The 24,870-nt window shown below is 32.2% G+C and overlaps 1 protein-coding gene across 1 annotated transcript; it reads right to left on the bottom strand.

The window, feature by feature from the left end:
• Positions 1 to 5,397: 5,397 nt before the first annotated feature.
• LOC139485784 (membrane progestin receptor alpha-B-like) lies at positions 5,398 to 10,863 on the bottom strand. Its single transcript, XM_071270431.1, has 2 exons — positions 10,730 to 10,863; positions 5,398 to 6,606 (listed from the first exon to the last, which is right to left on the bottom strand). The coding sequence occupies exon 2, from the start codon at positions 6,574 to 6,576 to the stop codon at positions 5,602 to 5,604; it is 975 nt and encodes a 324-aa protein (XP_071126532.1). The 5' UTR covers positions 6,577 to 6,606; positions 10,730 to 10,863; the 3' UTR covers positions 5,398 to 5,601.
• Between the last annotated feature and the right edge of the window lie 14,007 nt (positions 10,864 to 24,870).

Genomic DNA, 24,870 nt, shown 5'->3' with positions numbered 1-24,870 from the left:
GTGTACACCAAAGCGTCATGATTGGTTAAAAACGTCCTACACAATTGAAAGTCGATCAATGACGAGACGTTATTTTCATTTTGGGGTACAAACAATAAAAGAACCCATAGTCCTTTAGATTCTGAAACGAACCATATCTTGTAAAGCATTGGAAAATCTTATTCCTTTCAATACATAAGCTACTAAATCCCCTTGAAAAACCTTTACTTTTTGCACTGACATGAGGGGGAGGACAGGGGTAAGGGAGACAGGGAGAAAGGGGGTAGGAGAAAGGAGAAAGGGGGTGGGAGAAAGGAGAAAGGGGGTAGGAGAAAGGAGAGGAAGGCTGGGAGAAAGGAGAAAAAGTTGGAGAAAGGAGAAAAAATAAAATATCTCTCCTTTTAAAAAAATTTCTAATATTTCAAGAAAAAATATCTCTAAAGGAGATGTTTTATTCTAATGGGAGAAAGGAGAACAGGGGTAGGAGAAAGGAGAAGAGGGGTAGGATAAGGGAGAAGGGTACCCCCCTGTCCTCCCCCTCTGACATAGACATATCTTAATTATCGATAAAGAAAAATTAAAGTTCTGACGTTTTATATTCCTTTGCGTTGTTTAAGATTAAATCAAAGTTGATTCTGACCAAACAGTATCAAATTTAAGACGTATAGCGATGTCGATTTCAGAAATGAATAGAGAATCTTGACGAGAATGAATTTTGGTAGTTAGTGATATCTTGTTCCTGATTCGATTGCCGGTATGTATGATTTTTCTATAATAAGTGGCCGCAGGATACTAGCGCTAGCTAACCTTAAATGTTCCGTGTTTTGGTCAAAATAATCTTTTGACCGCAGGATACATGTAGTAGTTATACTGGAGAAATATTCACTTAAGTTTGTCAATGGTCACTTCTGTAATTGTTGTATTCACCATACGATAAATTGTCCAAAGGTTATTTTATTACTTTTGTCCCAAAAATTGTATTACCTAATGTATAATGAATTACACAAATGTCGTTATGCAATTAGATAATGTTCTAACCCACTTGTGTTACATTTAAATTTGAACATAAATTTCCTTTAGACCATTTGCCCGAAAACTTACTTTGTCGAATTGTATTCCACAGTTACAGAACGACTGATTTTTCGCAATTACAATCGTGTGTAATTGATGGTAATCTGGCTAGCGTTTCACAAGAAATCGTACGATTTACGTTTACGCTTAACTTACGATAAGCGTAAGATTTAATTAATGCCGCCGTCAAAATTGGCGTATAGACCGACGTGCACCAGACGTACAGAGAAAATTTAGATGCACACAAGAGGAACGCTAATTAATTGTTAAACGCGCGTAGCATAAGTTTGAAGTTCTTCGAAATGCAAAGGTGTACGCTTGGTGAATGTTATAACTCCAGGAAATTTTTAAACAGCATAACAAATTTCATCTAGCTCTAGCGTTTGTCAGGCGTATGCCTGTTCGCTACACGCACGTAATATTTACGCTACAAATAAGTTTGATACACGTTTAGAACACGTTGTATACGCCTCAAGATATTTTGACTTTTACTTGGACGTATGCGGAGCGTGTTTGTAACAAACACCCCACAATTACACGTTCCAGACACGCCGAAAGCACGGATAATCGTCCCATATAAACCAGGACGCGTCTCAAATACGTTCAAGGGACGTATTTCCTTCGTAGCGTGCATTTCAACTACGTTAGACAAACGCCAGACATACGCCAACATACGTTACTTGAACGCCAAATAAACACTAATGTACGCTTCTCTTACGCCCTTAACATGCTTAAAGCTCGTTGGGCACACGATACAGATATGTTTGACAAGTTGAATGCGTCCAAAATTACTAGCGTATTGGCAGCGTACATAAGTTTTTTTTACCACGCCCGTCGTACGTCGGTGCTATACCCTGATGTGTGACGCTGGTATTACCTACGAGTGTTTAACAAAGATGATCGTATACGTAACGTAAACGTAACATAGACTTACGATTACAAAGAAAAAGGAGTGCTTTCTTTGCCAGCCGCGTTAATGTTTAAAAAGAGAATCTTTCTTTCAAAACCAGGAAGAAAATTTATATCATCGTATTTGGAAAAGGTTATTAGTTTTTTTTTGTTTGTATGGTTAATAGGTTTTGTGAGGTAAGCATGGTAAGTATTGCCGTCTAGTTTTAAGATATTTTTTTGCTTTGGTTTTATTGCAAAATTGGCTGGTGGCGGGTTTATTTTCAAGCGCGGTCTGTTTTTGCTATTGTTGAAGAATGATGAAGTCCTAAAAAAACCCAGACAAATTCATTGGGACTTCGGCGTTTCCTGAATCCAAATCAAAATGAATTTTTAAATTGTTTACATGAAATCTTATGTATCTTTAAATGTTAATTATGAACTGGCATAAAATTCTCTAAGATAGTTTCTATCGTTAAGCATTGTGATAGTTTCTCTGATTTAGGTGGGGGGGGGGGGGACTTGGACATGTAAAAAGTATATGCATATTTTCATTTCATATTTTATAACGCTATGCTACGCATTTTGTACTGTGTCATCCAAAAATATAATGGTCATCAGGAGATTAAAAAGAATAAAAGCATAATTATGTCTACGTATTTTTTTTTTTTTTTTTTTTTTTGTATTTAAGGGTTGTAGTTTTCCCAAATTTCTTATTCATTTGAGTCATATTAATGACGAAAATCAATTTGATTTTTTGTATTTGTATACTTATAAAGGGCGAACCTTAAATTCCACTGATGCACACCCCCCCCCCCCCCTCAATGTTTGTACGATTACGCTATGATCGTGAATTCAATGTTACTATAAAAAGAGAAACCAAGAATATAAGAGTGTCTTGGCGGGGTTTCCTTCTAATCTGTATTCTTTTATTTTTTCTATAGATATAAGAAGATGTGGTATGAGTGCCAATGAGATAACTCTCCATCCAAGTCACAATTTATAAAAGTAAACCATAATAGGTCAAAGTTAGTCTTCAATACGGATCCTTGACTCACACCGGACAGTAAGCTATAAAGGGCCCCAAAAGTTACTAGTGTAAAACCAACGGTCTAATCTATATAAAAAAAAAGAAACGAGAATAACTTATGAACCACACCAACAAACGACAACTACTGAACATCAGATTCCTGACTTAGGACAGGTGCAAACAATTGCAGCGGGTTTAAACGTTTAAATGGTTCCAGGCATAGATTACCTTAGCTGTATTTGGCAAAACTTTTAGGAATTTTGGTCCTCAATGCTCTTCAACTTCGTACTCTATTTGTTCTTTTTAACTTTGGATTTGAGCGTCACTGATGAGTCTTTTGTAGACGAAACGCGCGTCTAGCGTATATACTAAATTTAGTCCTGGTATCTATGATGAGTTAATTTACAACATCTGGGTCGATGTCACTGCTGGTGGAGATTTATTTCCCCGAGGGTATCACAAGCCCAGTAGTCTGCACTTTTTGTGCTGACATGAATTGTAATTGATATGGTTATATTTATGAATTTACTGTATACAAATTTTGAAATTTTTTGAAATACTAAGGCTTTTCTACCTCAGGCATAGATTACTTTACCTGTATTTGGCTAAACTTTTAGGAATTTTGGTCCTCAATGCTCTTCAACTTCGTACTTTATTTGGCCTTTTTAACTGTTTTGCATTCAAGCGTCACTGATGAGTCTTTTGTAGAAGAAACGCGCGTTTGGCGTATATTCTAAATTTAGTCCTGGTATCTATGATGAGTTTATTAATTATTCACCACAAACAATATAGATTTATATAGTATAGTAAATAATAGATAACCACACACTCCCGTTTCAAATGACAATTTTTTCCGAGAAAGTGATTGGTTCAAGTTTTTTGAATTTTTGAATTTTTTTTCAAATGGTCAAAGTTAATATTTTGTCAAATTGTAATGGAATTTCAACAAGCCAAATTAATTTTTGTCAAGGTATTGGGTACCACCTTAAGCATATTTCCTCTTCTGTCCGTATAATCTTCCGCTTAGGAATACGTTGCTAAATTTGAATGTTTTGTTATTCGAAATTGATCCTATTACGACTTCTGAATATTGAACACTGTATACCACAAATTCCCATGTGAATTTGAAAAATCATCCGAAAGAAATAGTCCGCAATCCTTTTCCACAGAAAAAAATTGTTGATAGTGAACGAAAAGGTAAAACATGCTACACAGAAGAACAAGTGACAAGTATGCTGGAGTGTCTTATTAACAACATACAGATCTGTAGTTGTTAAATTAGGAGGTAGATTTTTTTAACAAAATGTTGGCATTCCTATGGGAACGAACTGTCTGCATCTACTTTTCAACGTATTCTTATTTTCATGCCAGTCTTACTTCCTTCAGACAGTTGACTAAAACAAGAAGACAAAGAAGCTAATCATTTAATTTCACAATCAGGTATACGGATGATGTTCTTTTCATTAAGCATCCAATCATTTCCGATTTGGTTCCATTTATATATCCCTCGGAACTAGAAATCAAACAAAACAGCCGCCTTATTTTTAGACAAATACTTCGAATTTGAAATGACCGGTCATCTCTTGACGATTGTAATATGGGACATACATTTCCCAAATAATTGGTATTCAAGAGCTTGCAGCTGCTACACAGACTTTATAATATCACCAGTGTCTGTGCAAAAAATTGATGAACCAAATTTATGTCAAAGAACGATTCGTTCTATTTTATAGGAAGATACAAAGACCATGATGATAAATAGTCCGTATCAACTTCACAAATAATACATTATGGTCGTGACGTATAGATTCTAGGTCCTAGCGTTTTTTATCGTCTTAATTACGTGTATAGATTCTTTAATGTGTCTTTGTTAATAACTTAACTTTACTGTTTACTCTATGTTTGCTATATCCTTTCGGCGTGGTTTGGTAATTGGCACCGGCTATTGTGATATGGTTATTATGTTTTATCTACAATTTTCTACATATGGAAGTGTCTGTACCAAGACAAGAATATGTTTCAATTCATTTGATGTGATCGACCTTCTTATTTTGACATTTGTAAAAGGACTGCGATTTAATTTCATTTTAAGGAGTTTTAGTTTTGTTATCATAGATAAAGGAAGATGTGGTGTGAGTGCCAATGAGACAACTCTCCATCCAAATAACAATTTATAAAAGGAAACCATTACAGGTCAATATACGACCTTCAACACGGAGCCTTGGCTCACACCGAACAACAAGCTATAACGGGCCCCAAAATTACTAGTGTAAAACCATTCAAACGGGAAAACCAACGGTTTAATCTTAATAAAAAAGGAGAAACGAGAAACAAGTATAAATTACATAAACAAACGACAACTTAGCAAATTGTTGTTATCAGCAAAGATGCTTTTGAAGTAGATTCCTAAAATAATCAAATAGTGACCGTTTTGATAATTTATAAATTCTTTTTTATTTCATGGCCATATTTCAGTAAAAGTTAATATTTTTCTTTAACAGATATAAAATCAACAAATGACATATACAATAAAAATATAAAGACAAACCTCTGATATTTCTGATTGGAGACAGTAAATAAAAAATATTTATTCTCCGATTTGGAGACTGGCTGAGAAAACAGCTCAATTGTGTTTATTTTTCTTTTTTTAAAGTTTGTACTGGAAAATATTTTCTAATGATAAACACACATATAAAAGTGATAATTCCCAAAGACATTGTTGATAATATAAAGAATGATGGCAAGGATGGATGTCCATATGTAGCATTTCCTTTTGAGATTTCAAAGCGCACTGCGCGAATTTGTAATATCTGAGTCAGTGTTGCAAATATATGAAATATTTGGTGGCTTTGTCCTATAATGTCAAACATGCCCGGAAAAAACACTTCTGGCGAGTGGCAACTGTACGATAATCCTCCAAGTATAAAATATAAATATACCCAATTATAGTTAGTAATGGACGCTAAATGTTCTTTGTTGCCATTAAGTGAAAGCCAATATTTTCTTGCTACTGTTGCAGACATAAGAATTGCGTGCAATGAAAAAAACAAGCTAAGTAGGCCTTTCCTTGTCCTCTGGTGGTCTTTATGTCCAAAACTTGTTTTCATAATACACATGAGAATAACGCCACCAAAAGAGAATATCAAATGAGCGACCAAGTACCCATTTACGATCATGTCATAGGTATATGAATCTGAAAAGTAGTAAATGGCTATCAAGCCGGAAGCATACGCGTACATATACGCGCCTGCGTAATCAAACAGAAATAAGCTGTAATGTGCATCAATGTTTTTGCTATGAAAAATGTGTGCTATTACACTTATTGTCGTCGAATATATACAACAAACACTGAAAATTAATAATGTCCATGAGAGTTTGTCACGATAAAAGTCGCATTCCTCGGCATACTGGTAAATCATACTTAAATGTATGACTATGGCTATCAAATGCGTCCATATATTAAAGGTTTCGTTGTGAAATTGACAGATGCTTCGCGCATAATAACTCCACGGCTGATTTATCTGACGGTAACCGAAAACAATTCCCCGATTCTGCAGAAGAGCAGGCATATTAGATGCACTGAGTGTGTTGGGTGGATTCCAAACCATTTTGACAATTTCTCTCAACAAAATGCAAATCTGCAAGATAAAACGATAAAACATGTATACATAGTATTCGACGACCATATATGAATACATTGAGCAATCGAAAATACCAAGGAGTACAGAAAATGAAAATAACACTCTGTTAACATGGTTATGGTATGACAGAATCTACCTTAATTCCCTGCGTTTGAAAGGATTGCCGGATTAACCTACCCAGTAACACTCTATCCTAAACATCTTACAGTCAACAAAGAACGAATTAATATGAGTAATCCTCCTTTCACTCTTTATATGAACATAACAACAACATTAAGGTTTGATTGAGTTAACTTACTGTTCTTGCTTTATCTTCTGCCGAAGTAACTTCTTTGTCGTAAGTGTTTAAACGTATAAATAATGAACACACACTTAATACATCAGAAACTTCCTAGCCCATATTTCCCCGCCCCCATATGAACGATCTTTTATAATTGAGTAAAAATTTGTTTACGGCATAACATAAATAAATTAGTTCTACAGTAATGTCTTGTCATCTACATCTTCCAGTATGTTTAATGTGGTGTCAATACCAAATTTACATAAATAAGCATATTATTAACCAGAGGTATAAGGTTATGTCATCATAATTTAGTGTGGTTCATAACACTACAGGGAGATGAATCTGTAAAATCAGCTTAACGTTTTAATTAAGTTATATTGTAAAAATATGAAGGTTCTCAATGATCAAAATTTGTGTTTGTATACTGCTTTACATACAATGAAAATTTTCCGATAAAGTGTGTGGTTTCAATTTTCATATTTTCGTCAACGGGTCAAAGTCAGTATTTTGTCAAAATTTTATGGAAATTAAACGAGCCAAATTAATTGAAGTCAAGGTGTTAGGTACCACCTTAATCACTGTAAATGCATTTTTTTTTTTTAAATTAGAATAATTTTCACATTAATAAATTTTTAAAGAGGCTGGAATATCACAGTTGATTTTCAATCGTTTGATGTGTTGAGCTTTTGATTTCGAGATTACAAAAGGGACGTTTTGAATTGTTCTTTTTTTTGTAATTTTACCTTTTGACGGTCTATTATTTTCATACTACAGTAAGCGAAATAATACACATGTTTTTGTTTTCCTTAGTATGCTAGAGGCGTGTAATTGCATCTCCCATAAAAAAAATCACCCTTCCGTAAGAATATAAGGAAGCGATTCCTGATAAGGATATCGGGATATGTATGCTAAGTCAAATCTTAACTTAGGGAAGTTCTGATAAGACTTAAAAATCGGCACTATAAAAACAATGTAAATAATGTTAAAGTGTAAACTTAATCTTTATTTTGGTAAGTTAGTGCAAGCATACGAGCTATATGTGTTTTCTTAGATCATTAGAAGCAAATGATATTTAAAAGAATGAATTATATAGCATGTATAACTTTTATAATGTTTGAACACTTTAGTTATGAGCTATGAGCATCAAATAGTTCGTGCATTATTACGAGTAGGTTTTAAAAACGCACTTTGAATCATTTTTATATTACCTGTATGGATATGTGTGTGGTGTAATATGCATTAGGAAATTTACGAATTATTTCTCCTATTCTTGCATTGTAAAACAGGGGGTTGACCTCTGTAAAAAATCCATGTTGGGGGTTTCATTCATTTTAAGCCAAAATATTTAAATGTAGGTTTAAAATTGTATAAAATGTTGCCCTAAGTTAAATAATTCCAAGAAATGAAGAGTTATAAAACATAAATTGATTAGAGGCTAAATAAAGTAACAGTAGTATACCGCTGTTTAATAGTTGTAAATCGATTTATCATGGTCTCTATTAAATCCTACAATATGTTCACAGTCAAATAATAGGATAAAGTTTAGAACGAATTTAACAAGTCAAACAAAATGTAATAAATGATAAAATATGATTTCTGCATTTGCATACTCAACTAATGTCATTTTGTTACCCTGAAGTTTCGGTTTAGATCACTAGCCTTTTGTCATTTCCAAAGCACGTACGTTGTGAGGATGATGTTTACAACCTGTTTAGTACTTAATAATGCTTAACTGAAGAGATGTTTGGTTGTAAATAATATACCAATAAGTTTTTTTAATAAGTCTAATATATATAGACATATTATATGAGACCAGAAATCGCATTACGAAAATCCAAGATGAAGGGTCAGTGGAAGCCGTTAGCTTATATAAAGACCCGAAGATAAAGGTATAAAGGTATAAAGGTATATTTCTTTAGTTGGTGATATTATCTCTCCAAATCTAAAGTGATCTGCTTGTTTCTACTATTTCTTCTAGTGCATTCAACCAAATATCATCAACATGCTTCATTGGTACAACAGTGTCATGTTGTTATCCTCGAGTGACTTTGTCTGTTATCCTTTTAAAATAATTTTCGTTTCTGCTCACTATAAGTTAACAGACATGCCGAGGATTGAATTGAACTCAACACTAAGGTGTTTGCAGTTTCTGCAGGAGTATCACTAGGTTGATAATGTCATCCTCCAAACATCATCTACATGCTTCAAGAGGGAGCAATATTGTACGTTGAACCGTATTGATTTCATTGTTGTTCCTGTAGTGCATGTGGTTAATGCATAAACAAGTGGGTAGATGGCTCCGTCGCTAAAGGATGTAAGGTACAATCTTGACCTTTATATAATGTATTAATGTTGATTAGACTCTATGACTTATATATTGGTAACAAACTAAATATCTAACTGTGAATTGCCTTACTTACTAGTGTAAGATGGATTTCCAAAGTAAATAACGACACAAAATGTTATCACAAAATTCAATAATGGTCTATTTTTAAGATAACATTTTTAATTATAAACTATATTTGTAAAATTTTTAAAGAGATTTCAATTTTTCTGTTTAAGCCCTTTCTCCGTCATTGTTTAAAATGTTCGGTTTTTTTTTTCCTTTATATAAATTCGAAGAACATTTCTATATTTACTTTTTCTATATTCTTTTTTTTTTCTATTATATTCTCTGCAATGTATCCCTGGCTTTATATCTTATTGTCATAATTCTTCATAAATATATAAAAAGTGTGTGTTTGTTTTACTAATTTATTACTAAATTTATTTCACTTGACTGGGCGTAGTTTAACCGGTTCGCTCATAATAAACCAGTCCATCTATAGATAGGTGTTTTAGAATAAATTCATCAATGAAGTGCCCAGTCATTCTTTTGTAAATTCCTTTGATGACACTGATAGGTGATTAGAGATCAGTTAGAATTATTACGGTAATCATCCTTATCACACACATCTACAAATAGACTGTCCTTATGCAAACTAAAACGTAAGCTCCGCCCGATCATTTGAAATAACATTGGTAATACCTATATATCAATTGAAATTACATGGCATAAACAATCAATTACCTTATAACTTATATTATTATTTAAATAATGTGTTAATTATCATTGATTATGCATTTATCATTGTTTTGTGAATATATAAATATTGTTCATAAGTAGTGTTAGGGTTATAAGTCGTGCGTTTGCTACAAATTGGGAAGATTTCAAAGTATTGAAGTTTAAAATATAAAAAGTGCACCTGCCACGAACCTTTCTAAGGATTGTTTATTCTTAATGCCAAAGTATGGTAAATAATCTAATATTGTACATACTGTTTATGTCGATAAAATTTCTAAATATGAGTCCCTAAGGACATATACATTTATGCCTTAAATCCCTCAAATCCCGACACACACACACTCACACACACATACGAATCCCACCCAGTGAGATAAAATAAAATTAACAGCAGTTAAAATGAAAAGGGATGGAATTTACAGAAATTTGCATATTATTAGTATTTAAGATGAACTTTCCATAAAATACTCTTTTCGAACTGGTTTAATATCCTACATCACCACAATGCAAGGTAAACTACCATCACTTTGGCTACGATACTTTTTAGAAACTATGACAAGTGGAAGGCAAGTATGTGGCCTTGTAGGTGTATTGATATTCTTAAGTTTTTAACTAGTATCTTTTGGAAATAATAACCGAAACATTGTACGTAATTGAACACCCTCAAACGCCTGTGTATACATTTAACGTGTAGTATGTGTACTCTATATTAGTGTACAAGGAAAGTTACATCCTATACCACCCATTATGTGTAAACATACAAATGTACTTACATGTACCAGTATCGTATAAGTATCTGTTTAACTGTGAGAGGTGTCGTCTGTCAACTTATTATGTAAAACCGTTAAAAATATCATTGTTGCAAAAACAATTCAAGTTTAAATTCCATAACATGAACCCGGACGCGAATTATACAATTTCTTAACAGATCTTCAATCCATAGTGTATGTAAGGTTAACTTCTTAACTGTGGTTAACCTGAATACTGCATTCAGAAGTATTTTATAAAATGATATACCTGGCTACATATTATATTATATATAACCGGTAATATTTGAAACACACTTTACTATACACATTAGTAATGTTGTGATAGTTGACATCATTTGATTTAAATGTCACTGGTTTTATGCACCTCAACCGAGAAGAAATATGTTTACATAAAAATACAGATCTGGTTCAATCTTGATTAAATTATCCATTTATTTGGTCGTAAATATATTGATGGACTATTGGTTTGTTATATAAAAAGTCCTTATTTTCTAGTCACGTATGTATCTGTTGTCAAGCGTTTATCATTCATATGAAATAATATTCATAAATGTTGGGAAATATTTAGGGAATGGTCATTATTTATCAGCTGAGGGGGTTGGTTCAAATTTTTGATATAAAATTTTATGTTTGGAACCCCCGATTATTTTATAAAACCACATAATGACCCCCCCTAAGAACATAATTTCAAAAGTCTGACCCCCCCCCCCCAAAAAAAAAAGAATTCCCAGTTGTGTTGAGGAGATGGTGACCAGCTACATAGTAACCGGCTTTTAGAAGCTCCGAGTATAACAAACAGCATGTCTTCTTGTTTTTTTTCAAAAAGGAATATCTGAAACGTGAAAAATAGAAAAAAATATACAGAAAATTGTATGTTCCAATTTATTAATTTATTTTACAGCAACCTACAAATTTTATCAGTATACTGGTAAATAAACTGACTGTTATTTTAATCCCAATCACAGGCCCTTGTATCCTATTTTTTTTAACCTTTGAACTTTCAAATATATAGTTATGAATTGGAGGGGTTGGTGTTCAGGATTCCAATGTACAAATGATTTAGGAAGTTCAAATAAAATAACACCGATTAAATGGTTCTTGTCCTTTCTTGATTAAATATGTAAACGATTTTTTTTGAGATAAAGAAATATACAAGCAAGCCAGGAACCTCTGGCCTTTCTTTGTTTTGTACAGATGTATATTTAAAGGATTTTTTTTTTATTAAGGTCTGAAATCTGGATAGGAAAGAATATCGGAGAATGGATAAAATTTACAGAATAATGGACAAAAAAAAATTTAAAAAAAAAACAGAGAACACTGGTGTTCACATATGAATAAAAGGAAAAAAGGGCAAAAAATACTAACGAATAGAAAATATTACCTTAAAAATTAAAGAATACAGAAGGGATATACCTATAATATCGAGATCATCTTTTATTCTTATTCGATATCTTTGTAATAATTTCATAAAATAAGTATACCTATTACCACGTGACGGACATATAACTAACATGTATCCTTGCTTTCATCAAGATAATTATATAAACACACCCATTTCATCTCAAGAATCACATCAAAATTATTTAAACACTATCATAACTATAGAACGTTAATTATGCATGTCCAGAAACCTTTCCAACTCACTGTTTCCTGGGGTCAAAACTAGGAAGAAACGTTTCAAAGAGTTGTTAATTTATGAATTGTAAATTTATACAACTGTGATAAGGAGTGATCAGATTCACTGGCCTTGAGAAATTAGGCATATCCTGCTGCATGGTGCTTTACAGTTTACACTATCAAAGATTTAATAAACAGACATTATTTCACACATCGCACACTCACTTCAATTTTGTCAACAATTTATGTACAAGTCAGACATAAAAACCTTTATTGTGTGACCCCCCCCCCCCCCTAGTTAAAATATTTTTATATGGTAACCCCCCAGTGGTATGATATTTTTGGCAATGACCCCCCCCCCCCTAAAATCTTAAATCTTGACATAAAACTTATGATACTGGATGTTTTATATAATCAAAAGGAGCCATATTATTGAGTAAACAGTTCCATTCTCAATTTTATCTTAAACAAGTATGAAGATTACGAATTGGTATACAATTGAAACAATAGAATACATAGATGAAATATATAGATGGAATAAATACATTGGTAATTATACAACAAAGGCTTATGACAAAGCCAGAAAAGCGTTCCCGACAACACACTTTTACGGATTTCCGATGTGCAGGGATTAAATTATCCATAACATCATGATAATTGAATACGGATGCGTTAAGAGTCAATCAGATTAATTTATGTAGTTAGATTGAATTTTTTTATTTTTCTAAAAAAAAACGATAATTTTTTCAGTGCAGCGTTATAATCATCACACCTGCATTTTGCTTATACATGTACATGTGAAATGATTGGCATTCGGCGGGTTGTTTTTGAACAGTTTGAACAGTGCATTTTAAAATGCACATGTCAGTTTATTAAACATGCATAGCACTGGCATGGAAAATATTTCAAAATTAAGATACATTTCAAGATTGAATAAAGAATGGAAACGGTGAATATATCATGGAGAAAACAACCTAAACAGAGAACATGAAACATCACAATACTACTTATCACAGAAAATAAACGTCAAAAAATATTGATGATGCAGAATAAACAAACAAACATTAATATTCACAGTCACACTATTTCAAAAATTCCGATGTCTAATGTTATAATAGATCATACAATAACCTAGCAAAATTACAATGTTTAACAAAAATTAACAAATGGCTACTAGCAATTACTTAAATGCCAACTCAGGACCTCTAGTGCCTCTATCATATGAAAATTAACCACAATCCATGTCGTTAGGCAATGCATTTACTGTCATCATAACTTACATGAGAAAAACATACCCCTATCATGCCGAAAGCTGATTTTTAGAAAAAAAAATGTTTATTTCCGAAGCAAAGACCATTTGAGAGAATCAATATTTATTCAAAAACATGTCATCTTTGACAACAGTATCGTAAATATATCTTTGTAAATAAGTCTGTTTAATGGTTTGGCTTTTAAGAATGGTAAAAAAAAAGATTAAATAGATATCTATTACTGTTGTCTGCTCTATGGTCGGGTTGTTGTTGCTTTGACACATTCCCCATTTCCTTTCTCAATTTTATCTTATTTTCAAAAACAGCAAAATTAAAAACCCTCAAGAAAGCTGTTATACAAAACTGGTCATAAAAAACGATAACATGACTGACATTTAAGATACCATATTTGCAATAGGTATTAGTGTTATACATGCAAGCTATTATGCATTATTAAGCTTATATATTTGCATTTATACAGACACGATACTAATTACAAAATGTACATCTGAATAAAAGAAATACCCGTGTAATATACATAAAGGCAACAGTAGTATACCGCTGCTCAAAACTCATAAATCTATGGACAAAAAACAAAATCGGGGTAACAAACTAAAACTGAGGGAAACGCATTAAATATTAGCGGAGAACAACGACATAACATTAAAATGTGACACACACAGGAACGGACTAAGCTTTAGACAAAATCCTATGAGAATAACAAATATAACATCAAAACCAAATACATGAATTTGGGTTAGATAAGTACCGTGACACGTCTTATAGTAATGTGAATTCACACTCAAAAAAAAAGAGAAAACAAACGACACAACGGAAACACAACGTTAAAATGTAACACACAGAGAAACGAACTATATTATAACAATTGCCATATTCCTGACTTGGTACAGGACATTTTTAAAGGAAAAAATGGTGGGTTGAACCTGGTTTTGTGGCATGCCAAACCTCCCTATTTTATGGCCATGTGCAATATAACACTAAAATGACAACACAACATTACTGGACTACAATATAAATAAATAGGAGAACACAATTGACAAAGAAACACACGAATAATAGCTAACAAAAGGCAACAAGTTTTAAAGTTTTAATACGCCAGAAATTCATTTTGTCCACACAACACTTACTAGTGACGCCCAGATACAAAAGTTTGAAAACCGAAACAAGTACAGTTCATAAAAATTGTCAGGCCAGGGTTTTCTGTTAGGTACCAGAACATCCCTATTATTTAGAATAATTTATTCTTTTGCAAACAGTAAATTTTATAAAATGACTATACTAAAAATATACATGATACAGGAAACAACCGAAATATATTACAAAACCCGACAAAATGCAACACAAAATATATAGACCATCCGAATAAGTCAAAACCTCAACGCCAAGTGACGTCATATTAGAAATTATAAAAAAATGACAAAAAAATGACGTCAAATTTGAATTTGTAAAACATATCATCAAGAATAAGGATTAATTCAACCAAGAAGTATTTTTAATATGAATACAGTTAGACATTATGAACATTTCAATCTCTTTTTTCTATACTGTTTAATAAGATTGTATTGAGCGTTATTAATCGACTTTAGTTCACTCAGTTATTCAAGTCTCGAAAAATAAAGATAGCAATTTCTATGTATGCATCAATACATTCTCTAAAATATCGAATTATCTGTTAAAAACAAACGTATATTGTCAAACTAGATCACAGTAAGTGCTCAAATTGTTGCAATGCCTAAAACAAATTCACACAGAAAGAGGAACAAAAATGCAGTAACATGCTTAACCCCGCCACATTTTTTTATATATGTGCCAGTAATTCAGTGGTTGTTTGTTGATACACATCTGTCTTTCATTCATTTTTAGCTCGTCTGACGAAAGGGCCAATTGACATTTTCTCATCACTTGTCGTCCGTCGTCGTTAACTTTTACAAAAATCTTATCCTCTAAAACTACTGGGCCAAATTTAATGAAACTAGAACATAGGGGTAAAATCTCTATAACCAAAGCGTTAAGAGCAAATCTGACAGTATTAAAAGTGTTTATCAGGTCAAAATCTATCTGCCTTGAAATTTTCAAATGAATCGGACAACCTGTTCTTGGGTTGCTGCCCCTAAATTGGTGATTTAAAGGATTTAAGGAAATTTTGCCGTTTTCTGGTTATTATCTTGAATATTATAGAGATAAACTGTAAACAGCAATAATGTTCAGCAAAGTAAGATCTACAAATAAGTCAACATACGCAATATGACCAGTTGACCCCTTAGGTAGTTATTGCCCTTTATATTCATTTTTAATAATGTTTCGTAAGTTTTTATAATCTTTTACAAAAATCTTCTCCTCGTAAACTACTAAAACAAATTTGACCAAACTTGTTCACAATCATTAATAGGGTATGTAGTTTAAAAAATATGTTTGGTGACTCGGCCAACAAACCAAGATGTTCGCCATGGCTAAAAATAGAACAAAGGGGTAAAATGTAGATTTTAGCTTATATCTCTATAACCAATGCGTTTAGAGCAAATATGACGTATTCAAATTGTTAGTTAGGTCAAGATCTATCTGCCTTGAAATTTTCTGATGAATCGGAGAACCTGTTCTTAGGTTGCTGCCCCGGAATAAGTGATTTCAAGAAAAATTGGCCGTTTTTTTTTTGGTTATCATCTTAAACATTATAGATAGAGATAAACTGTAAACAGCAAACGTGTTCAGTAAAGTAAGATCTACCCCTTATAGTCAATTTTTAACACTTTTTCGTAAGTTTTTATAATCTTTTACAAAAATCTTCTCCTCATTAACTACTAAAACAAAATTGACCAAACTTGTCCACAATCATCATTAGGGTATCTAGTTTAAAACACGTGTCCGTCGACTCCGCCCGCGAACCAAGATGGCTGGTATGGTTTAAATTAGTACATAGGGTAAAATGCAGTTTTTGACTCATATCTCTGAAACCAAAGCATTTAGAGCAAATCTGTCGAGGATTAAATAGTTTATTAGGTCAAGATTTTTCAACCCTGAAATTTCAGACAAATCCGACAACCCGTTGTTGGGTTGCTGCCACTGAATTTGTAATTTTAAGAAAATTTTGCAGCTTTTGGTTTTATCTTTATTATTATTACAGATAGAGATAAACTGTCAACAGCAATAATGTACAGCAAAGTAAGACAAATAACTTAGATGATAAAAATGGTCAATTGACCCTTTAAGAAGTTATTCTCTGTATAATAAATTTTTAAGAGCTTTCATCAATTTTGTTAATATTTGTAAATTTTTACAAAATATTTTCCACTGTAACTACTGGGCTAAGTTCTCTATAGATAGAGATAATTGTAGACAGCAAGAATGTTCAGTAAAGTAAGATCATGAAACCATCTGTGTCCTTTATTTACTATTCACATAAACCAAGATGAGCGTCCAATATTATCAAAATGACCAAACAATTACATGTAATAAAACTTAATAACGCACTCTCTGAGTTTGTTCATGACCCCTTTTTGACTATTGGCAATGATTTTTCTTATAATCTTCGGAATTAGATTTCCTCTCTCTTTAATACATCTGTTTCAAATTTGTTTTAAAACTAAGACAACCTATTGCCTATCCTGTTTTTATAAATTGCAGTTTTTTTTTATCTGTTTTGTAACTAAAACTGATCATTGAAAACAATTCATTAATTTTTCTATGCTCATAATGAATAACAAACATTTCTTAAGATTCGTTTTCTAAATCTTAACTTATTTATTTTTCGATTATTATTTTAACTTCTGTTTATAAACCTCACCAGTGATTTTGTCAAAAACTTAAATTTATGTGCCCTTTGCAATATCTTAATATCGTTTTTACATATACAAGAATGGGTTTTTGAGGATCGAATCAGTCAACCAAATGTTTTAACCATTTTTCCCTCCCAGTGTTGACGTCCCTTAACCTTATTTAATGCGTAATCATTCCCTTGCAAAAGTGTTAAACTGAAGTTTTCATGAATACGAATTCAATGAGATTGAATTATTTACTTGTGAATAGATTTATCATTAGTGATATTTCTTTTCTTATTTTGACAAAACTTAGACAGACAGGCTCATTAAAGATATAGATAGAATAAAAAAATATATAAAAAGAAACCTCAAGTTCCTTCTAACTCTTATTTAAAAATGGTAATCATAATTCAAAAATTGACCTATACCTTAAAAACCTTAAACAATCTTCCAGATGTATTTTGCGAACCATATCTAGTAAACAAATGTAAGATCTGAACCCTTTTATAAATAAGCTTGTTTCCATCGAAAACCCTATTCTTTTTTTTTTTTTGCACTGACATAGAAATATCTAAATTATTGATTAGCAAAAAAATGAAAGTTCTTACTTTTTTTATTCCTGAGCGTTGTTTAAGATTGAATGAAAGTTGATTCTGATTAATGCAAAAATTTACAACGTATAGTGTAGTCGACTTAGAAATTAAATAAAGAATCCTGACGAATATGAATTCTGGTGATGAGTGATATAATGTTCCAGTTCCGATAGCTGTTGGGTATGATTATCTATTATTTTGTGTCCGCAGGATTACAACTGGTTCTAGCTGACCTTCTAGATTCCGTGATTTGGACATAGTCATCTTAAGCCCTCGGGATACATGTTATAGTTGTACTGGAGAACTATTCACTTAAATTTGTGCATGGCCATTTCTGTAATTGTTTTAAGCATACGATTATTTGTCCAAACAGTATCTAATTACTGTCTAAAACGTAACATCACAAAAATACTGAACTTAGAGGAAAATCCAATCGGAAAGTCCATAATTACATGGCAATATCAAATGACAAAACACATCAAAAATGAATGGACAAGAACTGTCATATTCCTGACTTGGTACAGGCATTTTCAAATGTAGAAAATGGTGAATTTAACCTGGGTTTATAGCGATCACCCTCTCACTTTGATGACAGTTTCGACAAATTCCATTATATTTACTATGATGCGTGAAACAAACAGACATAAATTATATATAGTAAAATCGTTGTAAAAAGCATAAATTATTAACACATTAGTCGTTTTGCTATTAGATAATGATGTTCTAACCAACACTTTTTTTTTTGCATTTGTACAAATCAAAGACTTTCTCTTTGACCATTTTCCCGAATACTTTGTAGGATTGTTTGTGAGCGTTGTCCACAGTCTCGTTTTTATCTTTTAAACAAATTTCATTGCAAGATACCAAGACCTTGTTAATAAATATTCCTTATCAATTTCACAATTAAAAAAAACGATGGTCTTGAGGTATACATTATAGGTACTGCCGTTGTTTGTCATCTCAATGAAGTGTTATAGTATTCCTTTATTTGTCTTTTAAATTATTTCTTTAACAGTTGAGGTTACTTTTGGCAATATCTATTTGCGGTGGCTTGTTACTTTAAGGTGTAATACCACCACATCATCATAGTACGTCACAGCCGGTTTTATGCAAAAATATGTCGAATAAAATATTCCCTTGAATTGAAACTTGCATGTAATTAATCCTACACTTCATTGTAGTCAATGATTATGTACGGTACCAAGTTTAACTTTAATTTAACACGCCAGCCGCGCGAGTCATCAGTTACGATCAGATCAAAATAGTTATAAAGCCAGACAAGTACAAAGTTAAATATGCATTGAGGAACCTAAATTCCAAAAAGTTGTGCCAAATACGTCTAAGGTTATCTATTCCTGGGATGAAAAAATCTTTAGTTTTTCGAAAAAAATAAAGTTTTGTAACGGAAATTTATAAAAATGACCATATAACTGATACTCATGTCAAAACCAAAGTGCTGACTGCGGGTTAGGTGATACTCTCCGGGACAAAACGTCCACGTGGTGTAAATAGATATCAAAGGTACCAGATTATAATTTACTACGCCAGACGCGCGTTTCGTCTACATGAGACTTATCAGTGACGCTCAGATCAAAATAGTTATAAAGCATAACAAGTACAATGTTGAAGAGCATTGAGGATACCAAATTTCAAAAACGTTGTGCCAAATACGTCTGAGGTAGTCTATTCCTAGGAAACGTAAAACATTTTGGATCATAAACATAAATCTTGTATCTTTCAAAGTATCATTATATTTTTTTTTTATTTTGGGTTTCTATAAAATATTTTGGACACTAGAGGTAAGAAAGAGTGTAGACAAATTAAAGAAATCATTGACTATTTTTCAATATGCAATGAAATGTAATTGATATGTATTTTATAATACTAGAAAGGATAAAACTGTCTACTGCCAAGTATTTCTTTATGTAAAACAAAGAAAAATTCTGCACAATTTTTTGAAAAATGAAAATTTAACAAGAAGTAATCGGGAGAAATCAATTGTGGTATTACACTTAATATGGGAACAAGTACATGAACCGTTGACCTTGTGAGTACTCTCATGTTGTTCTTTTTAAGTGAAATATTTTAAAAAATTAAATATTCTGAGTGGATTGAAATATATAGGACTCTACCATGAATATATACAACTGCTTCCATACTTAGTGTTTTGGATAGCTTTTTCTCTTTAATTCTTATATTCTGCTATAATAGAAACTTTCCCTAAGAAATGCTTTCGTAAATAAATAGTTAGAGGTAAATGAAATTATTATTAAAGCAGAAACAACAAATTATTCACTTAAAAAAACCTTTTTATGTCCCTCTCTGAAACGTGTTGTAAATTTACGGTTTACGTAAGGACTTATTGAAACCTCATTGGAGACAGTAAACTTTTATATGGATAGTTCATGCAGCTTGAATATTTAAATTATCAATTATTATTATATTTCTATCCAAAATCAGTGAAAGTTACCCCTAAAAAGTAGAACGTTGCAGAAAATTAGAGGTCTAAATGGACCAGAAGAGACCTCATAAAGAAGACAAAGAGGTCCATTAGTGGTTTTTGTCATCCAAAAGTCATCCTTTGTATAATATTAAATTGTTTGAAGGTAGATGAGATAAATATGTAACTACTTATTGGTCCACACTCTATTCTTTCATGATGCGGCTTGGTTTAGATTTTTTAAAGAAATTTTGCTCGAATCGCTGTTAATGTCGTCTTATATTATTCTAGATTTTTCTCAAACTATTGTACTGATTATGACAAAACTTGACAGGAATGCTGGAAATAACCAGTATAACAAAGGAAAAAAGTTACGTTCAGTTTATTCAGCAAAAAACATATAATTACAGTATATTGAATAGGCCCAAAAACCTTCCATTGCAACAGTCCACAATCGTTGTTACAAGAGTCGATAAAGTGCATAAAGTGTAGCACCCATCTTTCACGAGGCATTGAATTCAACGTCTGCGTTCTTACCGGACGTTACTGCGTATTTGTTTATTTAAATGAGTGCTCCACTTTGGTAAGGGTGTTACACACAGTAGAAAGAAGACCAATAGTGGCCATATTTCTTATTCTTGTCGGCGGTGGGTACTTCAATAAGAGTTAAATTGCGATTTATATGTGATTCAATCTAGTTATTTGACGATCATCTTTTGTTCAGAATGTTACTATTTTTTTCTATCGATTTTAATATTTTCAAAGACGTAGGCAATACATGTAACTCGCCTAATGATTCGTCTGACAATTTTAATAATTTGACTTTATCTTTTTTCGTGCTTAATTTTGCTATTTAAACTTTTGCTTTTTCTTTTTCTATGGCAAGATAATTATAATATCATAAAAGGCAAAATTATTTTAAAATATCATTAAAGGGAAAGTCATAAGGCAGTTGTGATGTAAATAACAAAATGTCACAAAGCAATTTTAACCCCGCAGTATTTGCACCTGTCTTAAATCTGGAGACTCTGGTCTTTGTTAGTCTTGTATAATTTTTAATTTAAGTTCATTTATATGTTTCGGAGTTTAGTATGACGTCCATTATCACTGAAATAGTACACATTTTTGAATTTGGGGACAGCTGAAGCACGCCTCTGGGTGTGGGATTTTCTCTCTGTATTGAAGACTTATATGTTTTCTGCTCTTTTGTCGGGTTTTTGTCTCTTTGGCATATTCCCCATTTCCCTTTGTAGAATCAAATTAATTTATTTTGGGATAAGGGGTTTCAAACGCCAGTTTTGAACCCGGAGTACTGAGTTCAGATTTTAGACCGTATGAGGTACAGGTGTTGTGGACAACTCCCAATTAACTACTTAAACATATTTATATATAACTAATTCAGGGGGAAATCAATCCATCTGAAAGGCTGTGAATTTGTCTCATATGATTATACAACTCCGAGCTTGCTTTCAATATAATTTTATATTGTATACCATTTTTTGCGCTGGTTTTTGTATCTTCAATGCAATCATTTAGCAATGATTTTGATCTCCAGTAATCCAGTAACGAAAGGAGCAGAATAGACATATCAAATAATAGTCTGACAACTTGATATTGTTTGTATGTTCATAGTAACGAGCATCGTTCTCTTTTGAGTGGTGCTAATAAAATTGGCTTTTTTAATAAATCTATGTTTAATATATTAACAATGTGGTTCAATCAAGGACGATGACCGAACAACAGTGTAACCTGCCTAATCAGACACCCGAGTATTCAAACATCCTGCTTTAACCGAAACCTTTGTCCGGTCTTAAAGTATACCGTACCTTGCAGAAAAAGCCCGGTATTTCCGACACTCCCAATAACACAGGTTTCACTGAATGCGTATTGTATAGATACCTGTCTTCTGTAGAATTGTGATGTTTCGTCGGATCGTATTTTTTTCGTCTTGTCTTTGATATAACACTGTATCATTTGTCTAACCATTATCAAGCTTTAAGGTGGTACCTAACACTACATACAGGGATATAGCTCTGTAAAATTCAGCTAAAAGTTTTTATCACAATGTATTGTTAAGGAAATATTAAACTTCTCAATGATTCAAATTAGTAATGTCAAACTGTTATATAACCAATGACATTTTTCTGATAAAGTAGTTGGTAAAATATTTTGATTTTTATTTTTTTTGTTAAAGGGTCAAAATTTTATGAAAATTATACGAGCCAAATTGATATAAGTCAAGGTGTTTGGTACCACTTTAAAACAAATTAAATGCCCCAACAATCTTACTTGTGTTTGAACCTTCTACCGAAAATGAACAACACTGATTTTAATATCGGTAGAAAAGAGGGACGAAAGATACCAAAGGGACACTCAAACTCATAAATCTAAAACAAACTGCAAACGCCATGGCTAAAAAATGAAAAAGACAAACAAACAATAGCACGCATGACAAAACATAGAAAACTAAAGAATAAACAACACGAACGCCAGAGACTTTATTAATAAAATGCTTTAATTTTACATAGTAAGCATTTAATGTCATTCAAGTGAGAAGTTTAGCTATCTTTAAAGCAATGTTCAATCCACCATTTTCTACATAAGAAAATGTATGTTCCAAGTCAGGAATGTGACATTTATCCATTCGTTTGAATTGTTTGAGCTTTTAATTCTGCCATATGATTTGGGACTTTCTGTTTTGAATTTCCCTAGGAGTTCAAAATTTTTGTGATTTTACTTTTTAATTTAGTACGAAATTTAATCACAAAAATATAGATTTTTTTGTGGAACTTTATTCATCATTATATCACACCATGTTATAACTCTAATATGTTTTATATATATATATATTATACTATTAACATTGTTATGACATATCCTTAGACTATCTGTTTTATTGAGTATAGCCGATATGATTACCTATTAGCAGATTTATCATTCTGAGTTCTCATTCAACAGCTGCAAGCATTATTTGATATGCTACTCTCAAGTTACTGTTGTGTCTGCCGTTTTAAACCATCTTTAAAAAAAATATTAATTCAATTGAACAGCTTGCTTCACGGATGGATAATAAGTGTCATATTCCTGACTTGGTACAGGCAATTCCTATGTAGAAAATGGTGAATACACCTCAATTGGTTCGTTACGTGCATGCATGTTCATATAATACTACTGACATGTGAATATCGATATTGTTATATTGAAATTTTCTCTTATATAATGCTTTTTTTTTATTTAAAATAAAGGAGAATATTTCATATTTATAGAAGCCTAGTAGGCTTTATATCTCAATTGGATTTTCGATTAAAGCAAAACATAAGTCACGCCAAGTGTTCAATTATGTTAAAATCGTATGTTTTGGAAATAATCTTCGTTACATAAACGAGCCACCACATGGAGTAAGGTATACAAATGAAACAAAATACGAAATACTGAAAAGTTTGCAAAATTGTTGGTAGCAGTCTGGTGATCTATAGATCACATTATTTACTCTTCCTCATACCTTTAAACTGCAAGCTACACATCTTCATGTGCTGACCAGCCCTCCCTCTTTTCCCTACTTTCCTTGTTTAATAAAGGTTTGGTTTAATTATTTCATATAAGTGTTTATTGATAGTTTAGATGTCTTTAAAAGAAGAGCGAAAGATACCACAGGGACATTTAAACTCCATAATAGCTTGCCCTTGATGATGATTACCCAAGTATAATAGGGATGAGTCTCTAACTTACAATGCAGATATAAATGCAATTAAAGAGGGCAACATTTTGAATCCCGCGCAAGGACCAGTGATTTATATAATATCAAATATCTTAACTTAACTTCTAAACCCAAAGATGACATTATTTTTGCATTTTTTTTTACTACGTTTAACTGTTGTCTTTATTTCGGAAAATAGTTATCAAAGGTACCAGGCTTATAATTTTATACTCCAAACGCTCGCATCATTCATCGCACAATCAGACTGTAAATATCTTATTGCACCTTTGTGCTGATACGCAACTAGAGGACTTCATTGTTTTGGGATAAAAGTAAAAGACCCATGGGTACCCAGATGATCGCTGTATGTATTGAAACACAACGAGAAAACCGCAGACGGGCTTAAACTGGCCCTTGAATAAAAATGTACTAGTTCAATGACAATGGACATCACAATAGACTCAAAAACAGATTAACTAAAATGTAAAAGAACATACAAGATTTACAAAGAACAAATGCTCCTTACTTGGCAAAAGTGCGACGGGGTTAAACATATTTTTCTGAGATAGCAAGCCTCCCCCTGTACCTATAGCCATTGTAGAAGTAACAAATCATAGCAATACGCACAGTAAAACACAGTTAAAAGGAATTCCGAGTCCAATGACAGAATAGAGAACAAAAGAAACTAAGCAAAATGACAATGATACATAAAAAAAGATAACGAGCACTTTTTGGGATCTCAAATTAAACGTTATATTGTTTTGTAATTTT

This window comes from Mytilus edulis, chromosome 8 (genome assembly GCF_963676685.1).
Source record: "Mytilus edulis chromosome 8, xbMytEdul2.2, whole genome shotgun sequence".
Lineage (NCBI taxonomy): Eukaryota > Metazoa > Mollusca > Bivalvia > Mytilida > Mytilidae > Mytilus > Mytilus edulis.
This window is presented reverse-complemented; position numbering and strand designations above follow the sequence as displayed.